Below are 14,575 nucleotides of genomic sequence, written 5' to 3'. Positions count from 1 at the left end.
ATCTGTTAATGATGTGCCAGTGATCATTTTTGTTAATATATTGTATTGGCAAATTCCCACTCTTCTTGATAAAATTCTTTTCCTCCTACCTCATTGTTGTCAAATGGTATCCCATAGATACGGCCACCGCTCGCCTCCCGAATTCATGGGCCGCACTTGCGCAGAAGACACTGCAGTCCTGAACGCGCAAGCGTTATTTCTTCAGTGCCGTGTCTCATACAGAGCCGCGCATGCCCTGTTTGCAGAACGGCTGTGTATGAGACACGGCACTAAACACCCGGCTGGGTGAAAAAAAAAATGTCTTCTGTGCAAGCGTGGCCCAGGGATTCGGGAGAGAAGCGGTGGCCATAGGAGTGTGATGTCAGAAAGAGGCGTGGCAGGGCTTCACTCTAGCTGCCTAAGCCCGCCCAGCCTTAGAAGCATGAATCCAGGAAGTGAACAGCGAGCTGCATGCAGGTGAGGACGAATTAGCAAGATGGGAAAACCCCTTTAAACATTTAAAACAATAAAAAAATAAATTTGAGCAATCTGTCTGTTTTTACAGACCCTAGCCCTGATAGCCTGTGTCCAGATCGGCTGATAGATGAAAGACTCACTTAAAATAAATACAATTCATATGCAAAGCTTGAGTTGATCATACATGTAGTGAATGGAAATAATGCAATGGAACTGGATAGTTAGGTTTAGGTTCTGATGTTAGAGATAGCAACATGTTCTACTACACACACGATATGATGATACACTCTTAAAATACAGTTATGGTCCTGGGTTCAATCGGTAAGTATAATTAGGATACTTTGATGCATTGTAGTATTTGACATCTAATTACTTCCTGGTGCACAGGGCATGATGCTATATGACCCTCCATAAATACCATATATTTTATTTATCTCCATAAATTACTTTATTCATTTTAGTTTTCATTCTCTAATACATTTTTTCTATACTTAATGTAATATCTTAAAAGATTTATTTCTATTTTTTGCACATTCTGTTAATATTGTGGTTCATCATGACTGCTGATTTGTAACTAGCGATTATGGGACTTTTCCTGCAAATAGAAACATCATTAAGACATCTACACAGGATATGACTTTTCACCATATTGCCTTTCTAATTGTAACCCTGGTGTGATGACATTAAAATTCAGGTTTTTTTTTGTTTGTTTTTTGTTCACGATACAAATATGGCTGCCATTTGGCCATAAGCTGTTGGTTATTTTGGCCAGCTCTCACTCAGCATGACCAAGAATACATTCAGGGCAGCACTAAAGCACTTAGCATCTATCACAAGTAAGGCTCACCGGTAGTTACCAGCGGGCTCGACCAACTGTTAATTTCTCTAACCATGGAGTGCCATGTTTTACTTGGCCAGGCTTTCTTTCCACTTTTGCACTCTTCATAATGATACTGGACCACCCCAATCTGACTCTGCCTTACGTTGCCTCTGCATAACACAAGCATCATTTCAAGGCCACTGACACAGAACCCTTCTCAAAGTTGTGCCTCAAGGCCCTCTAACCCAAAGGACTCATTTTGTTTTCACCATGCTGTGTCATGGTTAACTGCTGCTGAGGGCAATCTCCCAATGCCTCTGGGTCATAGAAAAGGGCACACCCTTTAGAAGAACTTATTCCAATCTTCAGAAAGCACTTCCACGTTTTCACTCTTCACGTGCTGATGTCTCATCCATGCCAGGCATGGCTTCCAAGCTCACCCCATTTTGCACAGCTGAAAAGGAGGCCATGGTGTGGAGCAACATAAGCACCAGCACGCACAGCTTTAGTCTCGTGTTTCCGAGGCGGGATCCCGCTGAGACCGGCAGCAGAGATGGTTTGTGATGATGATGGTAAGGATGCAAGTGATGGTGCCGATGGTGAGGGTGCTGGTGGTGGCGACTGCGGTGTTGGTAATACATGGATTGGGAGTTCAAAGATTTGGTAGATGTGTTGTGGACGCTGCTCCCCAGGGTGTTGCAGGAATGCCATCGGACATCACAGCAAACTGCATCTGTGTTAGACATATGGTTTTCTAGCAAATCTGTTGAAGAAAAAAATATAGTGAAACACATTAGCAGCAGACTTAACAGGTTTAACGTTGTCTACGTGTATTAATATGTGTGTGCGTTTAAGGCCTCTTTCACACTACAGTATTTTGCGTTCAGTATACTGGACGTTTTTTGAGTTCAGTATACGGAACATATACTGAACCATTCATTTCAATGGTTCAGCAAAAAATACTGAAGTGTCTCCGTGTGCATTCCGTTTCAGTATTTCAGTATTTCCGTGCCGTGAAAAGATAGAACATGTCCTATTCTTGTCCGCAAATCACGGTGCTTGGCTCAATTCAAGTCAATGGGTCTGCAAAAAAAACTGAACACATACGGAAATGCATCCGTATGTCTTCCGTTTCCGTTCCATTTTTTGCTGAACCATCTATTGAAAATGTTATGCCCAGCCCAATTTTCTCTATGTAATTACTGTATACTGTATATGCCATACGGAAAAACGGAACGGAAAAACGGAACCGAAACGGAGACACAACGGAACCCAAAAACGGGACAACGGATCCGTGAAAAACGGAACGCAAAACACTGAAATGGACATACTGTAGTGTGAAAGAGGCCTAAGACTGACAGGCTTATAACTAGGTTCACATCATGTTTGGGAGTTAAATATGTTAAAACTCGTTGCTGTATGTATGCCCCGGCCAGATCTATGACACAGAATGGCTCATGGCTGCATACATCTGCCATTGACTCAAAATTCAAGTTCCAGTCCTGTGACACATACTGTCAAATGTATGCCAAAAGAGGGTCTGGATAAGGAGAGTAGAGGGGCTTGTTAGACATATACACACGTTGGGAGAATTTATATACGTAGCAGTTAAATGTAAATCTAGCCTAACAGATAGGCAATAAGTTGTATATAGTATGTAATAAATTGTAACAGTATGTAGCGCAGAGTCTTTATTTATGCCATTTTATCAAGTTTTTCAGATTGAGCTGTAAAGAGAGATTTACTAATGCTATAGATGATGTAAAGTAAGACAGATTGTCTAGGCCTGCACCAGATGTACTGTAAGTTAGCTATTAAAAAACTACTGGTTGGCTTACTTTGATACAGAATTTTATGCCAGAATTATAGTGCAATTTTGGCAGAAAATGAGGTGTCTTAGGCCACACTCTCTTTCTAGCAAAGCTCAGCCCATTTTCAAGCAAGTCAGAAGAAAGTGCAAAAACCTCAGTTGCACCAATATATGCTACTAGACGCAGGCATTTGGAGGCAGCTGAGGTGGCCCTAAAGTGGAAACTCCCTAAAAGTGACCCTATTCTGGAAACTACACCCCTCAAGGAATATTTCAAGGTGTGTAGTCAGCACCTGACCCCAAAGGTGTTTCATAGAATTAGGAAACACTTGGTCAGTTAAAAGCACAGTACTTATCGGCGGTCTGCAGCTGCAGGACGCACGGACACGTGTGTGCAGAAACGGTAGTATATAAATTCACTACAGTGTAAAAAAAAGTGAACACTGGCTAAAAATGAACATATTTCTATATATATAGAAATATAGAGCTCTCTATATAAAGCCCCAACTACAATTTATTTTTAAACAAAAAAAAAGGAAAAATATCAGAACAGATGTTAAAAAAAAAATATGCGAAAAAAATAACCACCAGGTGCTGATCAGGCACGTATACACTGAACAGCTCGTGTGCAGAAAAAGTGTTGCAGAGCTAGAAAAAAAAAATACGGTGACAAAAAAAGCAGCCGAATCAAATGGTGTCCGCAAAAAATGGACAAGTGGGGTGGAAGGGGGAGCGACAGGGATGGGGGCTTAGGGGAATGGTTTAGCGATCTGGAACTGCTGCAAATAATAATAAAAAAAAAAACACTGCAGCAGTTCCAGAGAAACTGGACAATGGCAGCGATCGAGACTGCAGGGGGGAGGAACTACCTTCATATGCCGTGCAGAGCAGCCATCATACCCTGGTTACCGAGAGATTTCGTCTGGGAACCGGGTTTACATTGTACCGTAGCTGTATGTTGCTGGGACTTAAAGGGAACCTGTCACCGGGATTTTGTGTATAGAGCTGAGGACATGAGTTGCTAGATGGTCGCCAGCACATCCGCAATATCCAGTCCCCACAACTCTGTGTGCTTTTATTGTAGAAAAAAAAACGATTTGATCCATATGCAAATTACCCTGAGATGTGTCCTGTACGTGAGATGAGTCCAGCGTGAAGGAGTGCAGCACCGCCCCGCATCCTTAGAATCTCCTCCTTGCTGGCTGACGTCACAGAGCTGGAGCGCCGAAATCTCGCGATGCGCGAGCTAGCGCATGCGCTGTTCCTTCCCTGAGGCTGATGCCAGCACAGGGAAGAAACACTATGAGGACACTGCGCATGCGCTAGCTCGCGCATCGCGAGATTACGGCGCTCTGGCTGTCTGACGTCGGGGAGCAAGGAGGAGATTCTGAGGATGCGGAGCGGTGCTGCGCTCCTTCACGCTGGACTCATCTCACGTACAGGACACATCTCAGGGTAATTTGCATATGGATCAAATTGTTTTTTTTCCACAATAAAAGCACACAGAGCTATGGGGACTGGGTATTGCGGATGTGCTAGCGACCATCTAGCAACCCATGTCCTCAGCTCTATACATCAAATCCCGGTGACAGGTTCCCTTTAAGTCACAGCCCGCAGTGCCGTACAGCTACTGCGCTGGTATCCTACGGTGTTTGGTCAGTGATTTCAATCAGTTATTGGGAGTCAAAACAAGATGTAGGTCAAAACCACAGAACAGGTGCAGATCATTATATCTTCTGGTTTTGGCTCACAAATAACTGATCAAAATCACTGACCAAACACTGAAGTGTGAACAATGCCTAATTAAAAATAAGTTCATGTAAACGTTCACATGGATATGAATAAAATTCATAAGAGGAATGGTGGTAACTGTCTTATGATATGGTAAATTGTAAAATCCTCAGAGGAGGAGATGAGGCCAGTCTGTGTAACTGTAACGGTGATTCTATGCAGGCCTCTGTGCTGAAAGGGTGAAACAGATGTTTGACCTTTTGAAATTTGATGACTGGATGTTGGAGGAGCTTAGGACTTAAGCGTTTTTAAAAAGACAAAGAAATACCTAGATAAACTTGCAGGCACTATTTGTAGATGTACAGAGCAGAGAACAGAACAGGAGAGTGAGGCCACCTGCACATTTTGCAGAATACGTTTTTTTCCATGCGGATTTACGTACAGAAAAAAACGCTGTGTATTACAATACTAGCAAAGTATATGAGATTGCACAAATCTCATACACACTTTGGGGATTTTTTTGGTGCAGAAATTGACCCGCTGTGCGGATTTAAAATAAATAGCGTATCGACTATGTTTTCATTTTTCGCTGCTGATTTCTCCCTTTTCAGTGGAAGAGTGAGATCTGTGGAAACACCACATCAAATCCACACCAAAAACCACTGTTAGACATTGCGGACATTGGTGCGGTTATGCTGTTCAGCCGACAGCTATCTCTCACAATCCCCTCCTTACAAACTCAACTCAGTTTAATGTGTATGGGGGTACCAAAGTGTGAAACCAAATCTACAGGTTACCAAAGGCTACAATAAATTAACTACACTTTATGTATATAGTCATATAGCGGTAGGGTCTTTAAAGAGGTAATAACGCTAATTGCAGACTATTAACCCCTCAGATGCCGTGGTTAAATGTGGACACATCTGAAAGGTGAAAAAACCCAGAAGCATGCGCTTCCTGGGAAAGAATGCCTTTCTCTCGCTAAGATTGGGGCAGGCGTTGCTAAGTAGTAATAGGCCACAGCCTGTACAAGGCTTCTAGATCTATTACTGGTATATTCCAACGGAGACCTTCAGGTGGCAGCACTGTTTGGAATATACAGATTTTTGTATCTTTAATGGCTAAAATGTACCATATATATATTTTTTCTTTAAAACATCCCCTTTCTCCAAAATTAAAATGAATATAAACAATAAAAAATATCATAGGAATTGCTGTATCCCAAAATTACATACAAATTGAATAAAAGGTGATCAAACAATAATACACACCCAAAATGCTATCAATAAAAACTGCAGATTGTCCTGCAAAAAATAAGGGCCATCAAACAGCTCTATAGGCATAACTATGAAAAACGTATGAGGGTATGAGCTATGTTAAAGAAAAGAAAAAAATATATTAAAAAAAAATTTCTGTATAAAAACACTAGAAAAACAATAAAAATGTGGTATCTTTGTAATCGTACTGACACAGAGAATGAAGGGCATGGGTCAATTTTACCACATAGTGAACACCGTAAAAACAAAACCCATAAAACTGTGGTGGAATTGCATCTTTTTCCAATTTCACCACCTTTGGATGCAAAAAACAAGCCGTCATGAAACTATTTAAACAGGAAAATTTAAAAAAAGTTATGGCTCAGGAAATGCGGGGAGTGAAAAAAAAAAAAAAAAAAGGAAAATTGCTGGTAATGAAGTGGTTAATAATGACGCAAGAGTCACAATGGCAATTAGTCTATAATGTCTCAAATGGAAAAGATCAAGTAATAATAAATATTGTGTGACGTTTCATTCTACATCTAGGCCAGGTTTCAGTAAGTCTCATTATATCATGCTAAAGGACTTGGCCAGTTTCTAAAAAAAAATTCCCAAAAGCTCCCAATCTATTTGTTGTATGACATGCATCCGGGACAGATTGGAACTTAACCCCTTAACAGTTTTGCTTGAACTCTGCTGGGGCTTTGAGAAAATGAACAGTTCAGCCCAAGCAGAGCTCGGACAGCAGGGTAAGAAGGGGAGGGCTGTTTTTATACACCATATCTTTGGACTGGTAGTAGCTAGAAATAATGTTCCAGTTTAGTTTGAAAGCTGACAGTCTAAGTTTTAAAACAAAACATCAGGAGATATAACTGTTAGAAATCAGGTCAGGAGTGATAGCAGCTGAAAGTGAAAGTGGGTTAATCTGACCCAAGAACAGTTATATCTCCCAATGTAGTGGAAATAATGCTGTGATTTGTTTTAATGCTTAGGCTACTTTCACACTCGCATTTTGGCTTTCCGTTTGTGAGATCCGTCATGGGCTCTCACAAGCGGTCCAAAACTGATCAGTTTTACCCTAATGCATTCTGAATGGAAAAGGATATGCTCAGAAGTGTGCGCATCCTAAAAATATCTGTGACATCCAGTGTACTTTTTCAGTAGACGGTGTCCGCAGCGGATAGTTACATTATCCGCGCCACATCTCCTGTGTAAAGTGTGCGCATCCCTAAAATATCAGTGACATCCAGTGTTCTTTTTTAATAGATGGTGTCCACTGCGGATAGTTACATTATCTGCGCCACATCTCCTGTGTAAAGTGTGTGCATCCCTAAAATATCAGTGACATCCAGTGTATTTTTTACATAGACTGTGTCCGCTGCGGACAGTGACATTAGCTACAACACATCTCCAGTGTAAAGTGTGCGCATCCAAAAAATATCTGTGACATCCAGTGTACTTTTTCAATAGATGGTGTCCGCTGTGGACAGTAAGATTAGCTGCGCCACATCTTCTGTGTAAAGTGTGCGCTTCCCTAAAATATCAGTGACATCCAGTGTACTTTTTCCGTAATTGGTGTCCGCTGCGGACAGTTAAATTATCAGCACCATATCTCCTATGTTAAGTGTGCGCATCCCTAAAATGTCAGTGACATCCAGTGTACTTTTTCAATAGACGGTGTATGCTGCGGACAGTGGCATTAGCTGCACCACATCTCCAGTGTAAAGTACGCGCATCCAAAAAATATCAGTGACATCCAGTGTACTTTTTCAATAGATGGTGTCCACTGCGGACAGTGACATTAGCTACGCCACATCTCCTGTACAAAGTGTGCACATCCCTAAAATATAATTGACATTCAGTGCACTTTTTCCGTAGATGTTGTCTGCTGCGGACAGTTGAATTATCCGTGCCACATCTCCTGTGTAAAGTGTGCACATCAAAAAAATATCTGTGACATCCAGTGCACTTTTTCTGTAGACGGTGTCCGTTGCGGACAGTTAAATTATCCACGCCACATCTCCTGTGTAAAGTGTGCGCATCCCTAAAATATCATTGACATCCAATGTACTTTTTCAATAGACGGTGCCCGCTGCGGAAAGTGACATTAGCTGCGCAACATCTCTAGTGTAAAGTGTGCGCTTCCAAAAAATATCTGCGACATACTGTGTACTTTTTCAGTAGATGTTGTGTCCGCTTCTGACAGTGACATTACCAGGGCCACATCTGCAGTGTAACGTGTGCGCTTCAGAAATGTATCTGTGACATACAGTGTACTGTTTCCGTAGACGTGTCTGCTTCTGACAGTGTCCTTACCAGGGCCACATCTGCTGTGTAACGTGTGCGCTTCAAAAATTTATCTGTGACATACAGTGTACTTTTTCAATAGATGTTGTGTCCGCTTCTGACAGTGACATTACCAGGGCCACATCTGCAGTGTAACGTGTGCACTTCAAACATTCATCTGTGACATACAGTGTACTGTTTCCGTAGACGGTGTCCGCTGCTGACAGTGATCTTACCAGGGCCACGTCTGCAGTGTAACGTGTGCGCTTCAAAAATTTATCTGTGACATATAGTGTACTGTTTCCGTAGACGTGTCCGCTTCTGACAGTGACATTACCAGGGCCACATCTGCAGTGTAACGTATGCGCTTCAAAAATGTATCTGTGACAAACAGTGTACTGTTTCCGTAGACGTTGTCCGCTTCTGACAGTGACCTTACCAGGGCCACATCTGCAGTGTAAAGTGTGCGCTTCAAAAATTTATCTGTGACATACAGTGTACTTTGTCAATAGACTGTGTCCCCTTCTGACAGTGACATTACCAGGGCCACATCTGCAGTGTAACATGTGCGCTTCAAAAATGTATCTGTGACATATAGTGCACTTTGTCAGCTTTGCAACCATACTCCCCCCGGAACCCAAAGACTTTGGTTTCGCCGGTCGTCATAGTTTATGATCGGAACTACGACGGTATCTGATCGTCTTCGAACCTCCGATTTTCGTTTTTGATTAATGAAAACATTCTTGGCAAATGCTTTTGCTTTGGTTCGTCTTGCGCCAGTCCAAGAATTTCACCTCTAGCGGCGCAATACGGATGGCCCCAGCCGTCCCTCTTAATCATGGCCCCAGTTCCGAAAACCTACAAAATAGAACCAGAGTCCTATTCCATTATTCCTAGCTGAAGTATTCAGGCGACCCGGCCTGCTTTGAACACTGTAAATTTTTTCAATGGTCAACTCAGCAGTAGGCCCTCAACCATATTGTTTTAGAGGGTCATCTCAGCAGCAGGCCATCGCATATAATTTTTTAGAGGGTCAGATCACCTGCAGGCCCTCGCATATACTGTTTTAGAGGGTCAGCTCACCTGCAGGCCATCACCTTAAATCTTTTAGAGGGTCAGCTCACCAGCAGGCCCCCGCATATAATTTTTTAGAGGGTCAGATCACCTGCAGGCCCTCGCATATACTGTTTTAGAGGGTCAGCTCATCTGCAGGCCATCACCTACAATCTTTTAAAGGGTCAGCTCACCAGCAGGCCCTCACCTACAATCTCTTACAGGGTCAGCTCACCTGCAGGCCCTCACCTAATTATACCTAATAAGTAATTTGCGCGCATGCTGCCTTGCTTGGGCTCCCTCTCTGGAATCAAACCCTGATTTCCCATTACTCGTGGTCAACGTGGTTCGCGCTGAAAATAACATCGAAAGTTGATAGGGCAGACATCCGAAAGGATCATCGCCGTCACGGGGACGTGCAATCAGGCCCAGGTTATTTAGAGTCACCAAAGCGGCAGCAGGCCCTCGCCCATTATGTTTTAGATGGTCAGATCAGCAGGCCCTTGCTCCAAATGTTTTAGAGGGTCACCAGCAGGCCATCAATCATAATTTTTCAAGGCTGTGTATGATGCCCTCCTTTATGTGTAACAAAGGGTGTATTGGAGTGCCGGTTCCTTGTAATTTTTGGCAGCCCTTTCACTTAGTGCATAGGCTTTATAAGTATAGTCCCACTACCTGAACAATTGTACCACAATGTGAATGAGGCCCTCCTTTATGTGATATACAGGTTGTATCGGAGTGCCTCTTTCTTGTAATTTTTGGCAGCACATGCACTTTACATACAAGTAAATATACAGGAAAGAATGTTTCCTAACAATTTTTCCTCTGTCTAAAATGTATTTTATCTTTGGTTTTGTGCGTATTATTGTCAGTCTGTAAAAGTGCCGTACTACTCGGACAACATCGTTCCCAGCAGCGACCTGGGAGTCTAAGATGCATCCAGACATCCTTCCCATGCTGTTCCCATGCATGGTGTTTCCATCAATTTCTGACCTTTTCCTATGAACCAGGCACCCTCCCCTCTTCAGAGCAGGGGGTGCCTGGTTTAATGCTCGGGTTTTCCTATTGACCTCCATTATACTCGGGTGCTCGGTAGAGCACCCGAGCATCCCGATGTGTTCGGCCCGAGCCCCCGAGCATTATAGTGCTCAATCAACACTACCTGTTACCCCTTCTGAAAATGAAAAATTTGGGGCTAAAGCAACATTTTATTGGAAAAAATTAAGGTTTTCATTTTCACAGTCAAGTGTTTCTATAGTCTATGAAATGCTTGTTGGCAGGTTTGCTGTTGTGCCATGTTCTTTCCATTTGGTTATGATAGATTTGATGGTGCTCCTGGGGATCATCAAAGATTTGGATATTTTTTTATAACCTAACCCTGACTTGTACTTCTCAACAACATTGTCCCTTACTTGTTTGGAGAGTTCCTTGGTCTTCATGGCAGTGTTTAGTTTAGTGATGCCTCTTACTTAGGTGTTGCAGCCTCTGGGGCCTTTCAAAAAAGGTGTGTATATGTAATGACAGATCATGTGACACTTAGACTCCACACAGGTAGACATCATTTCACTAATTATGTGACTTCTGAAGGTAATTGGTTGCACCAGAGCTTTTTATGGGCTTTCTCACAAAGGGAGTGAATACATATGCACATGCCAATTTTCTGTTTTCTATTTCTAAACAATAGTTTTATTTATATATTTTTCTCATTTTACTTCACCAACTTGGACTATTGTGTTCTGATCCATCACATTAAATTCAGATTAACAAAACATTGAATTTAAAGCTGTAATGTAACAAAATACGAAAAAAGTCAAGGGGGTGAATACTTTTGCAAGGCACTGTAGAATACGCATGATTGAATGACTAGATATATATAATGAGGGGGGACTGAACAGGTGATTGAATCAAAAGGAAATATAACATGGGGGGAAAGAGAGATCCCTATGGAGGTCACTATATGTGTTTAAGATACGACCGCTGTAATGTGAGGGATTGAGCGAAGTCAAGGCTATGGAGTGCAGACAGCATAACGTGTGCTTTTGAAAGGAATTGATTGAATGTGGTGACATAAAACTGTTAAAGTTGAGGGCTGAAGCATAAAGCAATGATAATAAAACACAGGTGTATAATACACTATTGGAGGAAGAAATGAAGTGATGGAAAAAACTAGATAAATGATTAAATAAGAGAAAAAGCGATCGTTGGTGGTACCTGTGGAATCCGTGCAAGTGCAGACAGCGCGGCTTCTCACATGTGTGAGAAAGTGCGCCTTCAAGAACCAGAGGAGAGGGGGCGGGGCCTTGCATTGACAGCCGGCCACCAGGAGCATCGGGCTGTCTTTTACTATACTACGTGCACACACTGTGTGTGCGCTGAGGGATAGGGGCTGTCCGTTGTATTGCCGCATGCACACACAGCCTGTGCGCTGGGTGTCTGAGCACTTCAGCTGTCTCGCCTGTATTGGAAAAGGGGAGACGCAGAAAGTGATGTGTGGGACTTGAGGGGACAAGAATGTCAGAAGGGATAGAATGGCTGGTTGTGGGGCGTTCGAGATAGGCAAATGAAAGGAACTGCAATGGATACGCGTTTCGCGCCAAGTTTTGCGAATTTATGTATGGGATTATTTGAAGAACAATTTATTTATAACAAACACCCTTGGCACAGCAAATTGATATTCTACAGGCGGTACATCGACAATCTGCTAATAATTTGGAACGGAAGCTTGGACGATGCTGAAAACTTCACCTCTCATCTGAACAATAACACCTTCAACCTTATTACATTTACGGCTAACTACTCTAAAGTAGCCATAGACTATTTAGATTTGGTCCTTTACCTCAAAGAAAAATCTATAGAAACCAAAACATTCTTTAAGAAAGTGGACGGTAATTGGATTACCAAAGCGCCCATCACAAGAAATGGAAAAATAACATTACATTCACCCAGTTTAAGCGCATCCGCAGAAATTGCACGAATGATGTGGATTTCAAGTACCAGATTCAGATCATCAAAAGTAGGTTCCAAAACAAAGGGTATTCAGATAAGGTCATAGAGGCGGTCTACCAGCGGGCACAAGAACACACTCAAGAAGAGTGCCTTACTTCGCAAAAAAACTAACAAATTGATCCGAAGGCTACTGAAAATTTCAAATCCACCTTTATCACCACATATAATATCAACCATAATATCCTACGGAACATCCTCAACAAACATTGGCCCATTCTACAAGCGGATCCCTTTCTAAAAAAAACACATTCGATTCAGACCCCAAATTACCTTCAGGAGGGCTCAAACCCTCAAGAATCTCATTGCTTTCAGTCGGTTACGGGATCAGAAAAAGAACACACCGCACCCCACCACTCTATTTCCCCAATTATTTGGGAGTTAGGGTACTTTCACACTTGCGGCAGAGGATTCCGGCAGGCAGTTCTGGCGACTGAACTGCCCGCCGGAACCGGCAATCCGGACGCAAACTGATGGCATTTGTCAGATGGATCCGGATGCGGATCCGTCTGACAAATGCATTAAAATACCGTATCCGTCTCTCCGGTGTCATCCGGAAAAATGGATCCGGTATAAAAAATTATAAAAAAATATTTTCGCATTTTTAACGGTCTGTGCATGCACCGAAAAGCCGGATCCGTTTTGCCGGAACACTCAATGCCGGATCCGGCACTAATACACTTCAATGTAAATTAATGCCGGATCCGGCATTCCGGCAAGTGTTCAGTATTTTTGGCCGGAGATAAAACTGCAGCATGCTGCAGTATTTTCTCCATACAAAAACGTAAAAGGGACTGAACTGATGCATCCTGATGCTTCCTGAACGGAATGCTCTCCATTCAGAATGCATTAGGATAAAACTGATCAGTTTTTTTCCGGTATTGAGCTCCTGTGACGGAACTCAATACCGGGAAACAAAAATGCTAGTGTGAAAGTACCCTTACAGATGCGGACACCGTCGGTGCAAATGTTGCCTAAATATTTCTTCCCGGGTCACTACATTTTCAAGCAATATCACTGGAGAGCAATTCGAAATAAATACTTTCTAAATTGTTCCTCCACTTATGTTATCTATCTATTGAAATGTACATGTGGACTACAGTACATAGGCCGCAGAACCCTAAACTTGAGGGAAAGAATTAATCGCTGGAACATAACGAATGGCTTCACGAAACATGGAGTATCCAGACATTTTCTTTAAGCTCATAATAAGGACCCCGCAAACCTCTCTATAACACCGATCGAACAAATTCCTGCCACTTACCCCAATCGTTACCAAAAATTGAGGCGCAAAGAGATGTTCTGGATCTTCAAGATGCAGACACTAGAACCATACGGCATCAATGAATCCCTTTAGAGCAACTGTTTTTAATTCATCCTTACTACTCATCTACCCCTGATCTATCATTTTAATATACGTTCCCGCATCAGTTCCACCCCCCTTGTACTAGCTCAATTATACCTATTACTTTGTCTCACTCTGATCTTTTCCCTCCTCTACACCCATTTCCACTCAGACCAGGTTAAATAGAACTACCATCCTTCCCATCACTTTCAAACCACACAATACCTTCCCACTATCCACCCGCCCCTCTCCGTTCAGGATCATGTCTCTCTAAAGCCTCCACCCAATCCCCCCCCCCCCCTCTGGCCCTCATGTTCTAATAAACCCCACGCCTCCCGATATTTTCCATTTACATCATGTTCCCTACATCTTACATTCCTTCATTTCCCCACCGTCACACTCCTTCAGTCCCTCCGCTCTTTACCTCTCCTAATAAATCATTTGTCCCCATCATTCCATACCCCCCATATCCACTTAGTCATACCCATTTAGTCATCCCACCCGTATGTCCTTTTTTATATGTTCCCCATATCCCATATTCATCACCACACACATTGTGCTTCCGATTCATTTATTCATTTGTTCACCCCCACATTGTCTCAATTAACATCTATCTCGGACGCCCCACAACCAGCCATTCCATCCCTTCTGACATTCTTGTCCCCTCAGTCCCACACATCACTTTCTGCGTCTCCCCTGTTCCAATACAGGCGAGACAGCTGAAGCGCTCCGACACCCAGCGCACAGACTGTGAGCGCATGCGGCGATACAACGGACAGCCCTGACCCCTTAGCGCACACACAGTGTGCGCACGT

General features: G+C 42.8%; 1 protein-coding gene across 1 annotated transcript in view; it reads right to left on the bottom strand.

Moving 5' to 3' along the window:
• Nucleotides 1–1,610: 1,610 nt before the first annotated feature.
• The window catches only part of FAM155B (family with sequence similarity 155 member B), a 339,760-nt gene continuing 326,795 nt past the window's right edge, over nucleotides 1,611–14,575 (bottom strand). The window contains 1 exon segment of the mRNA XM_040405070.1: nucleotides 1,611–2,039. Coding sequence (XP_040261004.1) covers nucleotides 1,663–2,039 — 377 coding nt within the window. The 3' untranslated portion in view covers nucleotides 1,611–1,662.

The sequence above is a fragment of the Bufo bufo genome, chromosome 8, assembly GCF_905171765.1.
Source record: "Bufo bufo chromosome 8, aBufBuf1.1, whole genome shotgun sequence".
In the NCBI taxonomy this organism is placed as follows: Eukaryota; Metazoa; Chordata; class Amphibia; order Anura; family Bufonidae; genus Bufo; species Bufo bufo.
This window is presented reverse-complemented; position numbering and strand designations above follow the sequence as displayed.